Below are 20,355 nucleotides of genomic sequence, written 5' to 3' on the forward strand. Positions count from 1 at the left end.
CCAGTACTTTTTTAATTAATGTTATGCAGCCTGGACAGCATAAAACCATATTTAGTTTAATAAAAAACCCTGTTTTTAATGTGAGATGTGAGTATAAAGATCTCTTCAAAGGTTTGAAGAACCTTCACATTCACCTGAAGTTAGGAGGTTCTTCACACTCACACATCAAACTTATTACAAACATGGTTCTTTATGGAAACAAAAATGGTTATTTTATGCCATTACTCAAATAACTCAAATAAGCCTTTCTTCTCTGTTTGGTCCAAACCAAAATAGCAGGTTTACAAGGTGCTGCAAAAAAAAAGAATCAGCTAAAGCATGATCAGGTTTGTTGCAGCGTGAAAACTTTTTTTAAAAGCGTTCAGACCAATGATTGTATTTGACCAAGATTTATTTTTGTTTGTTTACCATCTTTTGAAAGCGAAACTATAGCTGCACTGATTAGTTACTGTTGTGACAAATGGTTAGGAAAAACATACCGTTAATTCTAAATCTCTCAACATCAGATATGAAACAAAATTAAGTTCACCTCAGTCCTGCGATGATTGTCAGCTCTTCCTCTCTAATGCATTTTTAATTTGGGTAGGGGGTCTTAAAATATTTTGAATCCTAAAAAAGTGGTCACACAGTAAAAAGAAAAGGTTAAGAATCTCTGCCCTAAATATATAACAAGTGTAACAAACACGTGAATCTAGGTTTGGACTCACTGGATTTGTGTGAAAAGGCTCTGGAGAGTGTACACTCACATACCTGATGCTGGTCATCACCCTCTTTTACAGTTCAGAAGTAGTCTTTCTGGCTGTCCAAATCATACCCACATACACAAGGGGGAGAAACAGACCTTGAACATATTCTCTCGCCCTCTCTCTCTAATCTCCTGCCAAGAGGCCCTGCGTGGGTCTAAAATAGAGACGGGCTGTATAAGAAAGACCTCTGCAGCCCTCTCTGACGCTCTAGAAATATTATTAGGATCAGCCGTGTGTCAGGTGGCTAATGCGCCCTCACAAATGGCTCCCTTTGTGTTTACACAGCTCTGCACTGCCCTACCTCTAATCTCCTCTCCTGCTAGTTATAATTATCCTCTGTATCAAATCCACATAACACTCTTCTTTAAGACTCTTGTTGTGTAGCTTCAAGCTGCTCTTGGCCAGTTCTCTGAGCCTGTACTGTAATTAAGGGGGTCTGTGAACGTAGATCAGCATCATTGGCTGACGAGCATTGTGGGTATGATTAGATGTGCCTTAAAGTGGATTTATTGCTGACACATTTGTTCAGTTGTGCACATACTGCTGGTATATTCTCCATACACAATGCTCTTGTGGGGTGGCGAGAGGTCCAGCGATCTAAAGCGCTACCACTATGAGCGGGAGGTCGCGGTTCAAACCCCCGCTCATGCAGATTTGCCATCAAGGCGCCGGCGCTCAGAGGGAGCAAAAGCTCCCTCCAGGTGGGTAGATGGCGCACTCTTCCCACATCAGTCCTAGGGTGATGTCCGCAGCACAGGGGGTCTGTGAGCTGATGTACCGCAACCAAACTGCTGTGTTTTCACCTCAGTCCTGTGATGCCTGTCAGCTCCGACTCTCTCTATTTCCGTGGGAGGAGTTACAGAAGCTGCCAAACATGACGTTAAAATCACCATGCCTATTACTAGGAGCTGCTAGAGTGAAGGAGCTCCATCACATAATTTTATAATTGAAATGTCTTCAAAGTTTTATGTGTAAGGTGGCATGAAGAGTCTTCTTATCAGGTTTTCTACTAGTTGTAGGGTTTTTCCCTTGTTCTGGTTTGTTTTTACACAGTAATAAAAATTAAGCACACCAAAAACTTTCAACAAAAATAACACGTTTGCTGGTCAGAGCTGTCTGGGGCAGAGCAAGAAAGTAAAGACGGGAAAAAGGTCCTGTGTTTTGGACTACTGCATATTTCTGTCTCATTTAAGGGAACAAGATCACACAATTAGGGACTAAGGGAGTTTATATGTGTCAGATGTTTTGATTAGTTTGATTAAAATGAACTCTGGTTCAATTGTATTGTTAGTGCAGTTTGTTAAAGCCTTTCGATCTCTGGAGTTCACCAAACATACTCAGGCTAGTGTCTGATAGTTTCTAAATGAGTTCTAGTGCGGGTTTTTGGAAAATCCAATAACCCGTCTTTACTTGTCTTGGCCGCCCACTCCACCACAGTCATGCTGTCTGCATCTGCCTGCATCATGACAGGTGGGTCTCTGTGCAGACCTGCCCACCTTTCTGTGCTTTAAAATCTTCTGTCTGATGCTTTAGTTTAGATCGGCTGTGTCCTAAACCACAAACCCAAACACTCTACACAGTGTATGTATCATTGTCTTGCTTGGTCTGAACCAAAGGAACTAAACTGCAAGTGTAAACATGCCCTAAGAGTACAGTGTAGTTTGGTTCATTTGATTATGTCTGAAGCAGCACATTTACTGTACATCACTCTGGCTTATTTATTGTTCGTACTGTTGCACTTATGTGCTTATGGCAGATGTAACACAAACAAAGATATTTGAAGCTTGTAAGACTTTAAACAAAAAAATACAACTTTACAGAGAAAGGGAAGAATATTAACTTAGTGGAAGAGAGTACAAATATTTTATTATTCATTCGTCATGTTTGTAAAGCAAAAATACAGATGCAAGTTTTTGTGTAACTACAGTGAAATACCTGGGGCAGATTCTGGTGAGTTAAAGGGAGATAAGCATGTATCATAGGTAAAGTAAGTTTAGGATTCTTTGGTTTCTTGTTCTTGGGCTTGTTTTGAGAATCTCTCTTCTTATCATTGGCCTGTTTGTGCTGAAGATAAGGTGGAACACTGAGAACATTGTTGTGAAAGTGTGAGCAAGAGGAAGACGTCTTGTTGCGTTTTGCTTCAAAGGAGTTCTTTACAGTTACAGTGCAAAAAAAGGGAAGATCCACTATGAAACTGTCATGATTTACTGTACTGTCTCCACATCTCAAGCTAAATTCAGCCTGGAGTGTGTGACTAGTGTCTTTGTAAAGTGAATTCAGTACAGATGTCTCTAACTGGTATCACTATGGAGATGGAGGACACAGATTTCCTTTGTCAAAATGACAACTTGCACATTATTAACAGTGGGTGACATCACAGGTCAGATGAGAATCGTCTTACTGATTTTGTCTGCGGACTGAAAGGACAGTGTGTCAGTGGTGGTAAAGGGTAAAGACGCTTTTGACCACAAAACCAAAGCAGTATTTTTATGATTTACGTGTAAATATCTGCACAAACTTACTTTTTACAAGAACTAAAGTATTAAGGACATAGAAAATGATGGTGTGTTGTAGGGAATTCTGTTCTGAGGTGGCTGTTTTTTTTTATTCATGTCTGATTAAAATGTGTCTGATTAGGATAAAGGAACAAAAACTGGAAATGGCAGTTGTTGCCGTAGAAGTTTAGCCCAAGGGCTCTTGTTGGTATAGATGGTTATGTTTGCCAAGACAATAAATTAAAGCAAAATTCTGATCTAAATATGATGCACACAGGGTATAAATGTTACCAACTACACAATACAGGTCATTTTACGTGCTCTGAGTCTAATAAATTGTATCCTTGTGTGTTTTCCAGGTGTTTTTGGGACCTAACGATGAAGTGGAGGAATATGCCATCATCCCCATCCAGCCAAACACACCAATCAGCAGTGAGCTGATTCTTGACCAATCAGAAGAGCACCTATATATCATGACCAACACTATGGTAACTAATCTTTAGATACGTATAAAATAACTGTTTTATTATTATTTTTAAATAGAAAAAAAAACTTTATTGGTCGCATGCACAATTGTACACATAACAACAATTTTTGGAATGCTTTGACTACAGTATGATTAAATACCAGAGAATAAGAGAAAAAAGTGTATGAATGTAAAAACACTTGTAGATGTAGAGATGTATTGTCAGAAATTGGTTAAATAAAAAAAATACCTGGTATTAGACATTTGCTGTAGGGATAAAAACCCCTCAGGGTCTTTCTCTGAAATTATGGAGCTTCATCAATTTTTTTGGAACGAGTTTGGGAAAGTGGGGATGATAACAGTAATGCAAGCACTCTAGCGCAATGCTTTGGAGCACAGCAAATTATCAGAAAGCCTTTCCTTGACAGTAGAGAAAGTGACAAACGCAGCAAAAGCAGGATAAACTCCGTTTAATACCCTTTATTTCAAAAGAGACAGAGAAAGGCAATATATATATATATATATATATATATATATATATATATATATATATATATATATATAGGCAATATATTGTATATAATCTAGGACTCAAAAATAAACAGATTTAATGACCATATGCAATTAGACCACTGAATGTTTAACCACTTTAATAGAAGATGCTGTACTGTCCTCAGATTAACTTAAAAGTTTGGTGTTATTGTTTCTTTAGTATTGCCCCCTACAGTGTAGTGCTGCCGTCACTGTGATTTATTTTAAGTTTAGAAATGCCTTCATACTGGAGTTATGGCTATTGATGGTATGTGTGATTAGACAGTCATAGTGGTTGATGTAGCTGCTTATTTTCAGCTAATGCTAATGTTGTTCTAGTGTTTCGGCTGGTGACAGAAGCAGCCACAGCTGGGTGTATGTTTATGTGTGTTTTATCATGCTGTGAATATACAAGATGTCAGCGTGTGTTATGACTGTGGAAGCTTAGAACTCAGGGATTGAGAGCGGGTGTGTATATTTGTCATGCACGGTGACGGAGTGTTTATTGTTGATGCCGAGTGAATGCGTTAATGAGTGTTTTTGCAGCTGAAGAGGTACATGTGGAGTTAGAATTGATGATATGTTATTAAGTGTGTTTGTGTGTGTGTGTGTGTGTGTGTGTGTGTGTGTGTGTGTGTGTGTGTGTGTGTGTGTGTGTGTGTGTGTGTGTGTGTGTGTGTGTGTGTGTGTGTGTGTGTGTGTGTGTGTGTGTGTGTGTGTGTGTGTGTGAATAGGTTCAGAAGAGGCCTGTAGCGGAGTGTAACGAGCACCGGGACTGTCAATCATGCCTCTCAGCTCATGACCCTTACTGTGGGTGGTGTGTGCTAGAGGGGAGGTAAGATTTACACACACACACACTAATGCAGAGCAACTTCTAATCTTAAATAAAGATTATACGAACAGACCATTGATATAATGTCGCTTTATGTTGCGAATATGATCTCCTTCACAAAAAAGTTAACATTACAACTGTGATTTCAATAATTTATTAAAGGGATGCACTTTTGTTTGATTTCATGAGTACCTAAATTACTAAAAAAGGTTGTGGGCAATATACCAATCTTTTATCGCTATTGTGATACATTTTCATAACATGATAACTGTAGTGTTTTATATCTAGCACCGCTTGTGCATATCGTTTGCACACTTATCTGAAACTGATTGGATATAATTTTGATTTCCATGTCACAGTCCAGAGCAGTTTCAGTACTACTCTATCCAATATCACAGTAACGACAAACAGACGATCTACTGTGCATCCATTACTGATATATTTACAAGTAGGGGCTGATTAGCATCATTACTAAATGTTCATTGGACAGTCCAGTACATAATATGTAGACTTGTGTCTATCTGTCATTCTCAGTTATTTTACATGATCATTTGGTGAATTGTCTTTCTGTCTGTCAGTCATTATTTCTGTCAGGGGACCATGGAGGCCAAACACTTTTTTTGTTCACTACATAATTCTTTTATAAAGTACTTGAAGTTTACTTCATAAATCTATTAATTGTTTGATGTATTTGTTATTAATCTACAGTGGAGAAAATAACTTACCAGTAAATAAATAAAAAATAAACACAACCACACACGTAGCCATACATTTATTCATGTTTCATATAATGGCTGTCACGCAGTGCCCTACTAATTTACAGGATAAAGAAAAAACTTAATCTAATGGAAGTTGCTCTAAAATATTTTATATATATATTATATATAGTCTTTATATTCAAAGTCTTTTTATAGTCTGTTGGTCTGTTCACCAGAAAATTCTGATACAAAGCCTAAACTACTGTCAGATTAAAATAGTCTATATATAAACTTTATTTACATTATTATATAAGAGAGTGCTATTACTGTTATATTCAGTGTCTCTCTCTCTCTCTCTCTCTCTCTCTCTCTCTCTCTCTCAGGTGTGGTCAGCGGGGGGAGTGTTTGCGTGGAGATCAGGCTGATCAGTGGCTGTGGAGTTTTGATATGGAGCAGCAGTGTCTGACTATACAAGCTCTCACCCCATCCAACATCAGCAGAGAGGAGAGTCGGAGTGTATGTCACATTATCTCATGCCTATTTCAGAACTCTGCTATCTTTAAAATGCTGCTCGCTGTTATGGCTGTCAGACACCCTGTTGAGAGCTCTTTACGTGTGTATGTGTGCACATGCGTGTGTGCGTGTAGGTCTGCATGTGTGGACTGGAATTTTAGTAGTTTGAAAATGATCTTGTTATTTTTTCTTAAGTAATCTGTCAGACTGAGGAATGAATGGTTATCACGGAAGTGCAAATCAGTCTGATAGGGAGGAATAACAACATAAATCGTGAGTTTGATTTAATAGCTGAAGATGAAAGCTCGGATAGTGCGCTAATGGCCATTCATCTTCCGTGGTCAGTGTTTCAAAAACAGGAGGTCGAGAGAAACAGGAGAAGGGCAGGGGAAAGATGGAGTGCAGCAATATGTGAATGTTTAAGGAAGAGCTGAGTGTGTGGATGAAATGTTAACATGACTGCATGTCCCACAGGGATCATGTTAATAGCCTCTTAACTTATATTTATATATATTATATATATTATTTATTATATATATATATATTTAACTTGTATTTAAGCTGAAGCTATAATTAGTGTTCAGCACTGCTTCATTCATATTATGCAGGTTGGAGCACAGACTGCATTGTCTATTAACAACAACTGTATTCAGCTGAGCTCAGTCATGCACAGACCAGGACAATCTTCTTAACCCCAGTCTTGTTTAGTTTACTTTAGCCTACTTCAGTCTACTGCCATAAAGTTTATCCGATTCCAGTCCTAACCGGTCCAATCCAGCTCAGACTTACTAAATGAAATGTGAAACGGGGGCATAATTCGAAGCAATTGTAACCATTGTTCCTCTTTCCCCTCAGATTTCTCTGTCTATCCCACGCCTCCCAAGGCTGCAGGATGGGGAATCGTACTCCTGTTTCTTCAAGGACACTCCCTCCCCAGCTATGGTGACTAACACTGGGGTCTCCTGCGTCTCCCCTGACCCCCAGAGAGTCCCCACTGTGCCCCCTGGCCAAGGTAGGGGAGGCATACCAAATTGACTTACGTCAGTTTGTTCATTAGGTTTTTATTGAAACAGAAATAGTTATTTGCAATCAATTAGAATAAATGTATCATTGATTAAACCCCACACTGACTTTTTTTTCTTATTCAACATTGACAGCATTGTTGGATAGTGGCTATTAAAATAATTTCTTCATATTACACTTCTAATGTGTAATATGAATGTGCTTCTTTTTTTGGGAGTGATTAGGTTGAGTTGAATAACCGAATAACAGTGTGTTTTCAAAAAAATTATTTGATTATTAAGAGTTTTGAGGAGGAAAATAAATATTGAGGAGTTTGAAAGTAATTCCCACTTCCTCTTCTGTGTAGTTGTTTGTGGATTTGCATCTTTTAGAATTGAAGTTTAATCCATTAAGTGTTGCATGTTGAACAGTTGGAATTCAGGTTGGGATTTAATGCAGTATGTATAAAATATTCATGATAGTAACTTGTTTACGTAGCAATTTTGATACAATAAAATGCAAGTAGTGTGTAATAAAATCACAAAATGTATATATTTTTAAACTTTTTGTGATACATGTTAATTTATGGATTTTGGAGTATTTCTCTGAGTAGTTCTCTGATTGCATTCAGCAAAAAACATGTTAGTAGTCAGCATCTATGATGATCACCACCTTACCTCATCTCAAACACCTTGTCTCATCTCAGTGTTATTACATGAAGAGTTCCACTGGTCCACATCCCAATGCTGCAAACATTATACTCCTTTAACCTACACCTGACATTATTCCATACCTGTCAAGTTTTAGATTTCAAAATAAGGGATATTTTCCTCTGTCCGCTTAAAGCCGTCCCACCAGCCCAACGAAGGTTCAGTATCCCTTACATTTTAAAACAGGTTTACAAAAAATCTAAAATAACCACGTGAACCACTTACACACTACAGTTAGATTATCAGAATCTGAACATGTTGTGGACATTCCTACATATGCCATTCTTTTAATACAGCCAAATTAAAAACCCTTTTCTATATCTTTTTTTATTTAAGATTTCATGTCTTTTTTGTAATAAATGCACTCTTTTATATGATATATTTTTTATTTATTTAATGGATTTAAAATTGAACAAAGAGTGCACAAATTCTGCAAAATGACTGTTGGTGACCTAAAAATGGTATTATGAGCTTTTACTAAAAGGACATGGACCAGATATGTTTCATCAGTAAAAATTAGTCCTAAGGGGCCTACACAATAAATTTTAATTAATACTTCTTCCTTTTGATCACTCCACCCCTGATCAGTTCAGTTAATGTCGGTCCTCTCCACATTTCTAGTTAAACTGAGTCACAAGCTGTAATTTTTTTATTTTAAGAGGTTTAATCTGTGTGTTTTATTTCGGAGTATTTTTAAGCAGCTATCAGAAAAATCTCATCACAGTTTCCATGATTAGACTACCGTTACCTTTCTTTTAGAAAAATCGCTGCATGTATGTTTTAACATCAGCAGCTCCAACTAGCTGCCTGAACTCACAGCGAGGAGGGCGGGGCTTCCCCACACTGACCCTCCTTGCAAGCTGATTGGCTGTTTCTCCTGAAAGGCGGGGCTTTCTCCTTGAACCGGCTCCACGATTGGTTAAGAGACACAGAGCGGTCAGTGCCCTGTATCCTCAATAATATATATTTTTTTATTTTAATAAAATACGGGAAATTTACGGGAAAATACTAATACGGGAGGACGGCGGGAAAGAGGAGTAAAATACGGTAGTTTCCCGGCCAAAACGGGAGACTTGACAGGTATGCATTATTCATGGTGCCAACAAGTTTATGTTTGTCTGTATCAGAGAGTACTATTCTGGTAGTACTTTTCTACAGGAACTGTGTCTGAAAAATGTGTACTGATATCTAGTTAAAAAACATAAAAACTAGCTATAATTAGTCCGTGGACTAATTTTCATTATGATCTGTGGATTGATCCTGGATCAAGCTGCCAGAGTCTTGCAGTCTCTCTCTGCACATCACTCCTAATGTGATGCACAGGCATCAGTTAGCTGATATATCGGGAGCCCTGCGATACTGCAGTAGGAAAAGAGGTGGTGGTTGGTTCAGTGTTGAGGCATTTCTGGTGATATGGGGTGTTCATGAAAACAGGAATTGGATAGTTGGCAATATAAAATAAATGAAATACAGAAGTGAGATGAGAAAATACTCTTACATTTCAATACAACAGCAACATTTCCACCCTTCACCCCTTTTTTGTTTTTGTAAGTTGGGTAGAAGTTGTCTTTCTTGGGGGCAGAATTTGTTAGATATGTTTGTTGTGCTTCTTTTTTTGTGAGTGATTTGGTTGAGTTGAATAACAGACAGTGTGTTTTCAAAAGCCGTATTTGATTATTAAGAGGTTTGAGGAGGAAAATAAATCTTGAGAATTATGAAAGTAGTTCCTACACACACACAGAAGCGCACACACACTCGCACACTTTCACACACACAGCCCTCATGACTATGAAAGCATTCCTGTGGAGTGATAGTTTATTTAGAGATTTTACGGATTGGGCTTTGTTGGCTGTTGTTCACAGGAGTGTGTTTGTGTGTGTTCACTGATGTGCAGGGCAGATTTTTCCTCATTATAGTTTTTGGATATAGTTTATGGTCTGTTTTCTTGTGCAGCTGTGGTTTGATGCAGTGTTTTGGAGGCCGTCAGTACAGTGTGGTTTGTGTGGAGTTGTATTAATGCCAGAAATCTAATATACGAAACCACAGAGGGATTGCAAGCTGAGATGATATTAGGAAGCTCTGGTAGACGTTTCTGGTGAACTTTGTAGAGAAGCTGATGTTTGTGTTCAGCCAGTTCCTAGAAGCTTCTGTCCAAAGTTCTGTGAAGTTCCTCGGTTTGGGCAGTTATCCTGTGATTCCAAAAAGGGGAATAATTTACCTGTATAATGCAGGGTCTGCAAATACCATTACAGTGGGCTGTGGTAGTTTCAGTAATGGATGTGTCATATTGTATATCATTTAGCTCATTTCAGTAGAGTTATGTGTGTGTTCTTGCTGGTATGCACACTGTGTAACGCTGTGCCAGGAATGTGTGCGGTTTCTTTATTTCTTAGCTTACCATCATGATGAATGAGATCAGATATGGTGTTAGACTGCACGTATGAGTGCACAGGGCATCTCTGTGTGTGTGTGTGTGTGTGTGTGTGCTGGCCTGCAGGTTGATCAGAAGTGTTTATGTCTGCTGTTCAGTACAGATGGATCTTATTATATCTGTTTTAGCTCTGTGTGGGAACACACTCTCACACTCTCCCACTTTCTCACTCGCTCTGTTTTTTGAAGAATGTGGTGATTTTGGATAGAAAGCTCTGGAGGTTTAATTCCTTTTCATCCATGATAAGCTATAATAAATATTTGGAGAACCTGTTCACTTGGCCTGGTACCAGACCAGATGTTCTTGTTCTCCCTCTCTCTCCCTCTCTCTCTCTCTCTCTCTTTCTCACACTTGCTCTCCTGCTCGCTCTTGCACTATTCCTTGCTCTCTCACTAACTCTCCTGTACACTCTCTCCCTCTCCTTCTCTATCTGACCTTTTCTTTTATCAGATTTTGTAGCGGTCAAACTGTCCTTGCGCTTTGGTGATGTCGAAGTGACCTCTCGGGAATTCACCTTCTATGATTGCACCGTTGTCAAACAGCTCTCAGGGAGCACACCGTGAGTTAAACACACCTATACATACACACACACATACTCTATATAACTATATTTCCACATACTCCTTCCTACATGCCTAAATCTGAGCAAGAGACATTTTAATTTGGGAAAAGCTTACTTTTCTTAGTTTCTTACATCTATCCCTGATTTTCAGGGCTTTAACACATCCTAAAGAAAGTTTAGAAGAGGGTACTAGTTAGGATAGTTTAGGACTAGTACCGTATTAAAAAAAACAAAAAAAACTAAACTATGTATGATGTGATATCAACAGGTGATTATAATTATGATATACATAATTGTAATATTATAAAGGTGTTCAGAGGTTATCTTTCAAGAAGACATTCTTTCCAGAGATGTGCATACATTTCTCAGCAATACAATGCAAATCCAAATGCTGTACACATTACAAAAGTATGGTTATAAGTGGATGTCTATTAACAAATGAAAGATAGGTGACCAGAGAAAACATGATATATCTTAGGTTCATACATGCTCCCTGAGATTCTGCATTTAAAGAAATGCAGATGTCATTGCACTTTACTCTGTTAATTATTTAATTATTTATGACCATTAGCAACATCTACTGCACTGCTCCGTTTACAGATAGATCCTTACCTTGTATAGTTAGTTTTTTTTTTTTTTATAGCCTTATATATTTTCTATTCTTCTGTGTTTTGATTTGTCTGAGTATGTTTCTTATTGTATTGTGTTGTTGCTGCTGGATGCCTATGAGTGAACGCCCCATTAGGTCTGTCTGGTACTAAGATGTTATTTGTATCTGGCTGCTTGGCTGTCTATCATCTCTTCCGTTGTCTCTCTGCAGTTGTCGTGGTTGTGTGTCCAGCCGTTGGGGCTGTAATTGGTGTGTACAGCAGCACACGTGTACCCACAAAGCTGTGTGTGAGCAAGGAGTCATCATCTACAATGAAAACGTGAGTCAGGGTCTGTGTGTGTGTGTGTTTGTGTGTGAGGGATTGTTTGTGTGTTTAGGAGTAGCTGCTTTAGCTGGTAAGTATTTTATGTGGTGCATTTATCAGAAAGGTCAGTGGTATCTATGATATTCATCTCTTAACAAGGTATACAGTGCCATTCAAAAGTTTGGACACACTTTTCTATATTTTCTCTTTATTTTTTAAGTTAGAAGTGTAATGAGGATAAATCAGCTGTAAAATAACAAACATCAATGTAATGTGCTTTTTTTACATGCAAAAACATTTTTAAAAAGTACAGAATGTTTCATAATATCCAGACTTTTGACAGCTGCTCTCATTATTAATTTCAGTTCAGTTTATTTACTTTTTATTTCATAATAAGCATTAAATGACAGCTAATTAATCATAAAATGTCATTGTGAAGTGTGCATATTAGTGCTCAGTCAACAGAATATTTCCAAGAACATCCATTTAACCAATCATCTGTTAACCAAAGAGAGAAACCAGAGAGCCTTTCCTCTTCAGTTCTGATTAATTTGCTTCCCTTTTTTGTTGTTTATTTTCTTATTTCTGTTTCTGCTCTCTCCCTTCGCTCTCCATTCTCAGTTTAAAGTCCCCACGCCCTCCCCTCCTCTAACCACACCTGCCAAGACCACCACAACAGTCCCTCCAACCACAACACACACACCCCCTACCACCACACCACCAACTGAACCTCCAACTACAACCACTATAGCCACCACCACAACTACTACTGTTACTACTACTACTACTACTACAACTACTCAAGCTCCAACTACAACTGCGACTACAACAACACCAGAACCGACTACCACTGCTGCACCTGTCACCACCCCAGCTCCGACTACATTACCCACTACCCCTGAGCCGACTGCCGCCCCCACCAGCCCCCTGCTCCCGACTCCTGCTGCTCACACGTTGGCCACCACCGTTGCAGATTTCACCATACCTGTGTTAGAGGAGGCGACTTCAGAGGAGATCCTTCCAGCTGCTGAAACCGAGGCCGAGGCCCTCAGTGAAAGTGACTCGATCACTGTTGCTGGATTTGATATTGTTGTGGAAACAGAGGCACCACATTACGTTACTCCAGTACCTGAGGACCAGCAGGTGTTGCCGCTACCATCACCGTCACCAGCCGGAGCTGCTGAGGAACTGACATTTTCCATAGAACCACTTGTAGAACCGATAACTGATGCACCAACCTTTACCAGCAGCCCACAGATTGTGGAAGAATCACACTCATTGGCTGAGCCTCCTACTGAAACTTTGCCTACAGTACATCAGGAGAGTCCCGTCACGGTGGTGGCAGACTCTGAATTGGATGATATTTTAGCCCCAACAGAGAGCCCCGCCCTGCCATCTGACCCTCCCATCCAAGCAGAGGAGAAGGTGATTGTAACTGAACCGCAAGTGTTTCAGGTGCACCAGGAGGAAGCAGAGGACGTGGATCTTGACGTGGAGGATTTGGGTGTGGCTGAGAATGACACCACCTCTTTCTCAGCTGCAACAGTCCTATCAGGCGATGGAGATCCAGACCAAGCCACACCCACTTTTCCTCGACTGTTGGATGAGGATTCTAATCTAGACTACCAGTACGACCAGGCAGATCTTTATCTACCGGTGAGTCCAAATCAGCAGAAACACCTCACAGCAAGCTCAGTGGATGAAATTCACAGACTCCATTCACCCCCTCCCTCTATCCTCTGCCTTCTTTATCAGTTCATTTTGGTTCAGTTAATATTTTCAGCTTCATTTAATATTTACAGCAAAAAAAAATGGCTATCACCATGGTAGTTGTTTTTTTGTAAAAAAACATTCATTGTAACAGATTTTCATCAATTTATTAATTTATCAGTATAATCTAGATTTGAGATTTGTGATAATGGATGGTGGTTTAATGATATGCTGGATAATATATTTTATTGTGTGTGTATATAAAAGCAGGGTGATGAAGGTTCATCTGTGAGTTGGGGGTCTTCTGCGTGTCCATGTGTAGAGAAGGTTCAGGGTTCTCCATTGCTTCCTGTGCAGAGGGAGAGGAAGATCACTCTGTTGGCTCATAACCTTCACCTCTATCAGGTATAATATACGTGTGTATAGACAGATATACACCCAAAACATGTATTTCTTACTGTTTTTTTGTTTTTTTTTAGCATTTATGTGAGCAATTCCCTGTTGGGTATATAGCATATACATTAAGTATACAGGGCTAAGAAAAATTAAGGGACTACTCAGTTTCTCTGATTTTGCTATTTATAGGTAAATGTTCGAGTAAAATTAACATTGTTTTATTCTATGAACTACTGACAACATTTCTCCCAAATTTCAAATAAAAATATTATCATTTAGAGCATTTGTCTGCAGAAAATTAGAAATGGCTGAAATAACAAAAAAAAAAGATGTAGAGCTTTCAGACCTCAAATAATGCAAAGAAAATTAAAATATGACAAGTTCATAACTATGAAGTTTTAATAGTTCAGAAATCAATATTTGGTGGAATAACCCTAGTTTTTAATCAAAGTTTTCATGCATCTTGGCATGTTCTCCTCCACCAGTCTTACACACTGCTTTTGGATAACTTTATGCCACTCCTGGTGCAAAAATTCAAGTTTGGTTTGATGGCTTGTGATCATCCATCTTCCTCTTGATTATATTTCAGAGGTTTTCAGTTCTGTAAAATCAAAGAAACTCATCATTTTTATACTTTATAAGTAGTAGAGTACATGTTTTGTTATGTATATGTTATTTGATTTGATTTTTGTATTGTAATTTGCACTGTATTTTATCTTAGAAACAATGTGAAAAAATACAAATTCAAATCTTTTAAATTAGTCTTTTAAATGAAGTGTATTTCTTAACAAAATATAATTCCAAAAGTAGTACATAATTAACTTTAGAAAGCATAGCAAAAGGCCATTTTAGGCTTTCTTGTTAGCTTCTACCCACTGTAACAAAAGCAGACACCAGAGCAACATACCTTGTGTGTTTGTTGCAGGACCAAGACTTGGAGTATGAGTGTGTGTTGGTGATTGAGGGGCGGACTGTGGTGGTGGACGCTTATGTAGAGAAGGATGAGATAAACCCCTCCCTCTTTGACATTACCTGTCAGCATCACAAGGTAAGATAGACATTCTCTTCTTCTCCATTAGAATTCAGCCTTATGTATCTGTACTGAGCAGCAGTGTTAATGTTAGAAGCCTGTGATTTTCCCTACAGTACTCCTACTCAGCTTTGGTGGAGGAGTACAACGCCATGGTTTACGTGAAGAGGAGAGACACCTTTCATGTGGACAGTGCTAATGATCTCTATGGTGAGTAATGGATGATGGTCTGATATCGTGTTTTAACTAATAAGATGAATTCTGTATACCTTTAGGAGCACAAACTTACAATGTTTTTCATACATTTAAAAAATATTTTTATCAGTGAGCAATGTACACGTCATTAGCATTATTTTAAATGATTTAAATGTCAACCACTGCACTGATTATTTCCATTGCATTCAATTTAAACGTTCGGGAGTTTTTGAAAGCTTGAGTAACAGAATCAGGTGGCTCATCAAGTGGCTCATGTTATCACTTCGCCAACAAAAGCTAGAGTGTATATTTTCTAGAGTCTCCCTGGGGCATTTCTTAACTGCAGAGGTGCAAAGTAATGAATTACATTTACTCAAGTTACTGTAATTGAGTAGATTTTATGAGTAATTTGTAATTTTTAAAGTAGTTTTTAAAATAGGTAATTTTACTTTTACTCAAGTATATTTTGACACAAGTAATCTACTTTGCTACATTGGAAAGCTCCCGATTACTAAAAAAAATAAAATAATGTCCTCATGCAATACAAAATGTGCCCTGCCGGACAGAGCTGTCAGCTTTCAAAACTTCCACATCAAACCTGAGAAAGCATGTGGTTGTAAGTATTTTTATCATTAAACAATCTGCTTGAATGTTAAAAAAAAAACATTTAAACAGCAGTTAAAGCAAACAATTGCAAGTTAAAATATAGCAATGAACTGTTATGGTCATATAGGTGACCATAAACTGAATTTTTAAAAGTAAAGAAAAAAATTGGATCATAGAAACCTATGCCACTTGTTCTTGAAAATGTTTTATGGGGTGGTCAGAACAAATACTGCCTGAAAGGTCCAAATTATTATGTGGAATAATAGTTCATTAAAAATAATTTTACTATTTTGATTAGTTGTACTTTTTTTACATCAAATAATTAAAAATAACTATGTAACTTTTACTCAAGAACATTTTAAATTGAGTACTTTTTTACTTTTACTCGAGTAGATTTTTAGATCGGTACTTTTACTATTACTTGAGTAGAGTTTTTTGCAAAGTAACGGTACTTTTACTTAATTACAATTTTTTCTGTACTTTTTCCACCTTTGCTTAGCTGTTATATCAGAGCTAGGAATCCAGCACTTTCCTCCTTGCGCATTGGCTGCCTAGTCATGCTGCATTGGTGACAGTTTAAAAAGAGGCTGTGGCTGGCTTTTCAAGTATCGAAGGAGAAGTGTGCCTTCTGCAAAGCTATTTTGCGAAGCTAATTTTGTTGGAAAATTGAGTGAAACCTGTATTAAAATTAGTTTAATTATCTAATATGGTAAGAATATGTTTCCATAATAGTCGTAATGGTTTGGCTAAGAAGGTGAAAGCAGTTCATAGTTTTATTCATAGTCAAATTTTGATTGTCTGATGTTTTAGTAAAATCTGTAAGGCCAAGCAACCAAGCAGTATCTCATATAACAAATCATGTTCTAGCAGTATTGTTTGATTTTATTTGTGCACGTTTAAAAAAACGTATAGAAAGGAAATGTAAAATTATGGATAGAACAACTTATCAGTGCGTAATCTGTAAAAGCTATATTAAAGACTGTAAAAGACAATTTTATTAGTCTAGAGTACGAATGTAGAATAGTGTAACACAGCTGCCCTTTGGTGCCTGTTTTTGGCAAACTAATGTAATTGTAAAATATTTACTTAGAAACTCCCAGCTGCTTTTGTGGTTTTGTCTGCATTGTAAATATATAACACTTTACATTGTGTAAAAGTCATGTGTAGATCTTATGTTTTTCTTCATTTTAAATGTGTCATCTATCTTACATATTAGTTTATATTTTGCTTGGTACCTCAGGCTGTAGTTATAGCTGTTAAAATGAATATGTGAGGACACTGAGGGCTTTTGGGCTGTGGTGTATGGTTACTCAGTGTAAGTCAGGATGAAAGTCTGGTTTGTGTTCTGCGAGCATCGCCATGCTGAAGCCGGTGTTTCTCACTCGCCTGCTTTTTCAGCTCAGCAGCATTGTTTTTCGTCGCACCAGGGGGAAGCAGATGGTTCCAGATGAGCAGCGCAGCAGCTGTGTTTTCACTTCGCACTGCATGCATGTGTGTATTCCCTGAGGGAAGCCGTTATTAGCGTAGCTGTGAGGCTGGTAGTAGCAGCAGCAGACTCTGTGCTGCAGAGAGAGCTGGTGAAGTGATGAGTTTATAGTCTGTGTCTGTTGTGGCCTGTGGTCTTTAACAGTTGCATCTGTTTTCTGACAGAGCTCAGAGCAGTACTTTACTACACAGCATTTCATTTAATCAACTGCCAAGTGGCCTGGATTTAACTTGTGGCTTTTCTTTGTTGGGGTCGGAACAGAACACTGAGTACTTTGAAATCATCACTGTTCTCCCCAATGAGAGAGACAAAGAGAGAGAGATATGCAGTGAGGGAGGTATTGTTTCAGTTCTGAAATACTGCTGCTTCAGTTTTCTGCTGTTTCTGAATTAGACTGTTACCCAATGAATGTAGGTTAAGTTTTTGTAAGTATTTGTAAAGAGCTTTGCCACATAACTAGACTAGTCTTGAAGTAAACAATACAAGTGTGTTAACACAACTCATTTTGCTGTAAGGGACAATTCTGTAAAACATCATTTAGTTTCTTAATTTTCCTTATTTTCCCAGCTGAACCCCCTCCACCACACACCCACCACTCTCACACAGAACTGAACACACCCACTACTCTCACACAGAACTGAACAGCAGTATTTGCTACTTCATTCTATAAAAACTATAAACTCTCTACCTCAGTAACTGCTGTGATCATGTAGGTTCTATATATTACAGTATGTTACATATTTCTGACCCTTATTCTCACCATGCACATTTTATTATATCGTATTGCTACTGCACAGTCCTGTCTCTTATCTGCTGTATTTGTTGTATTTATTGTAGTGTTATAGTTCTATGTTGCACATCCTCTACACTTTTCCACTGTATGTTTGTTTATTGTATTGTTGTTCCATGTTTCACCGTGGTTATGGAGGACATAATTTCGTTACACTGTGTACCTGTACTCAGATGTAATGACAATAAAGGCCTCCTGACTTGACTTGACTAATGAATCCACAACCCTTTGGATTGGTTTCAATGGAGAACACCCTTTCACAGTATTGTATAGTTCAGAATTTAGGGCTTAATCCATGTCCTGGAAACCAACCCAAAATATATATCAATTTATATCACATATATGATACCTATCATATGTTATGTCTGTAATGCACAAGTTAATTTCTCCTCCATGTTGCTTTCATGTCACAGTCTGGACAGGGTGGAATCACATGAATACAGACGTGGTAGTGTGTTTTAGGTGCACAGTACATCAATGTAAACAGTGGAGAAAGTATTAATAATAATAAAATTATTAACAGAATACAACATTATAACTGACATGTGCAAGATTACATAAATTATATGTTCTGAATGTTCATTTTAATTATTTTTTATTAATTGCCAGATGTAATGTTAAAATAACTACTACATATCTATAAATATGTACCTCTGCACTCCATCTGTTTTGACCTTATTTCTTGTTTATTGGACTACTGCTGTTTAGCAATTGCAAAATCTGATATCCCACAAAATCTGATATCTTACAAAATCTGATATCTTACATCGGTGCAAAATCTGATATCCTACTTTTACATTTTATTCAGCTGCTTTACACATTCTTAATTTTATATAGTCAACTGTCTATTGAAAAACAAGTGTCTCCATTTTTGTCAATTATTAGTTTGCTACATGATTAAAATGCACAAACTGTCTCTTACACTGTGCAAAAATGTCTTGATGAATGAATCAAAATAAATTTTCCAAAATTATAATAACATATATTTTTACATTACTTCCACTAAAGGTTAAGATATTTTTTGTCTCTCTCCTGTAAAGTTGCAATTTTTGAGATACTTGTTTTTCATTTGTAGCTCAGTTTAATCTTTTCTGTTGCTGTTTATATGCGAACATCAGGATTGTGACTACATTTTGTACTCTATCACTCTACAGCTTTCTATCCATGTCTCTGTATCTGTCTGTCTGTGCCTTAAATTTCATAGTGCCAGTGTAGTTAATTCAAATGCTTATGTGGTATTTAATTTGCTATCTGTTCTCTTAACAATATATTGGAAATATTTTGTGCATACATAAAAATTTTATGGTTTGTGATAATGAGTGCTTTTATTCACCTTCATCATAAACTGTCCGTTTGCAGTGACGTTGTACAACTGTTCAGTGGGCCGTTCAGACTGCAGCCAGTGTCACACAGCAGATCGGAAGTATGAGTGTGTGTGGTGTGGGGGGGCACAGTCCAGCTGTGTGCACAGAGAGTCCTGCTCCCAGAGAATCGCAGACACCTGCCCTGCTCCCGTCATTCACTTCGTAAGTCTCACATCGTACCTCAAGCACTTTTATACTTTCCAGCATTATATTGATTTGTTTGTTTGACGTGGTTTGTAATTTGGTATTTGTGTGTTCAGATTGAACCTCTGTCGGGGCTGGTGGAGGGAGGCACCACTCTCACCATCTCTGGCTCCAACCTGGGCCAGAAAGCTCAGGACATCCTGAGATCAGTCACTGTGGCTGGGCTTTCCTGTAGTGTCGTACCTCACCTGTACGAGATATCATCAAGGTAATCATTTATACAAACACAAATAAGGGCCTTTATGAATCAGCATAATTTAGCTGGAAAGGAATATTTTTTATATATAAAAATGAAACATTTGTTCAAAACAGGTTTCATTTTTCATCATTGCCTAAGTGCATTTTTGTATTACTTTTCAAAAAAAAAAAAAAATAATAATAATATCTTTTTAACATCCCAGAAGACATTTCAACAAACATCAGCAGTGCTATTCTAACTTAAAGCTTATTTTATCAGTGCTGTTCTAGTCCCTTATTTATCTAGCTAGCTACCACAGTAGTGCAATTTTAGTCTTAAATGTACCTCAGAAGTGCTACCCAAGTTACATGTGTGTGAAATTTACAAAGAGAAAAACCACCTGCCTTTTGGAAAACAACCAGATACTTAGACCTACCCAGACCAGCTAACGTTATTATCCTAGTCCTGTACAGCTCATTTATTTCAGCTGAAAAGC

General features: G+C 37.8%; 2 protein-coding genes across 5 annotated transcripts in view; one reads left to right on the forward strand and one right to left on the reverse strand.

The window, feature by feature from the left end:
• plxnb1b (plexin b1b) overlaps positions 1-20,355 on the forward strand; it is a 110,434-nt gene that overhangs the window by 75,416 nt on the left and 14,663 nt on the right. Inside the window, exons 8-19 of one of the 2 annotated variants that reach the window (XM_007253326.4) lie at positions 3,601-3,729; positions 4,973-5,073; positions 6,152-6,284; positions 7,137-7,293; positions 10,875-10,983; positions 11,807-11,915; positions 12,522-13,556; positions 13,878-14,015; positions 14,932-15,054; positions 15,153-15,246; positions 19,473-19,639; positions 19,738-19,889. In XM_007253326.4, coding sequence (XP_007253388.3) covers positions 3,601-3,729; positions 4,973-5,073; positions 6,152-6,284; positions 7,137-7,293; positions 10,875-10,983; positions 11,807-11,915; positions 12,522-13,556; positions 13,878-14,015; positions 14,932-15,054; positions 15,153-15,246; positions 19,473-19,639; positions 19,738-19,889 — 2,447 coding nt within the window. The remainder of the gene's footprint in view (positions 1-3,600; positions 3,730-4,972; positions 5,074-6,151; positions 6,285-7,136; positions 7,294-10,874; positions 10,984-11,806; positions 11,916-12,521; positions 13,557-13,877; positions 14,016-14,931; positions 15,055-15,152; positions 15,247-19,472; positions 19,640-19,737; positions 19,890-20,355) is intronic. The other variant, XM_015606903.3, reaches the window with a different exon arrangement.
• The window catches only part of lhfpl4a (LHFPL tetraspan subfamily member 4a), a 168,200-nt gene that overhangs the window by 23,620 nt on the left and 124,225 nt on the right, over positions 1-20,355 (reverse strand). The window lies entirely within an intron of this gene.

Source organism: Astyanax mexicanus, chromosome 5, assembly GCF_023375975.1.
Source record: "Astyanax mexicanus isolate ESR-SI-001 chromosome 5, AstMex3_surface, whole genome shotgun sequence".
Taxonomy (NCBI): Eukaryota; Metazoa; Chordata; class Actinopteri; order Characiformes; family Acestrorhamphidae; genus Astyanax; species Astyanax mexicanus.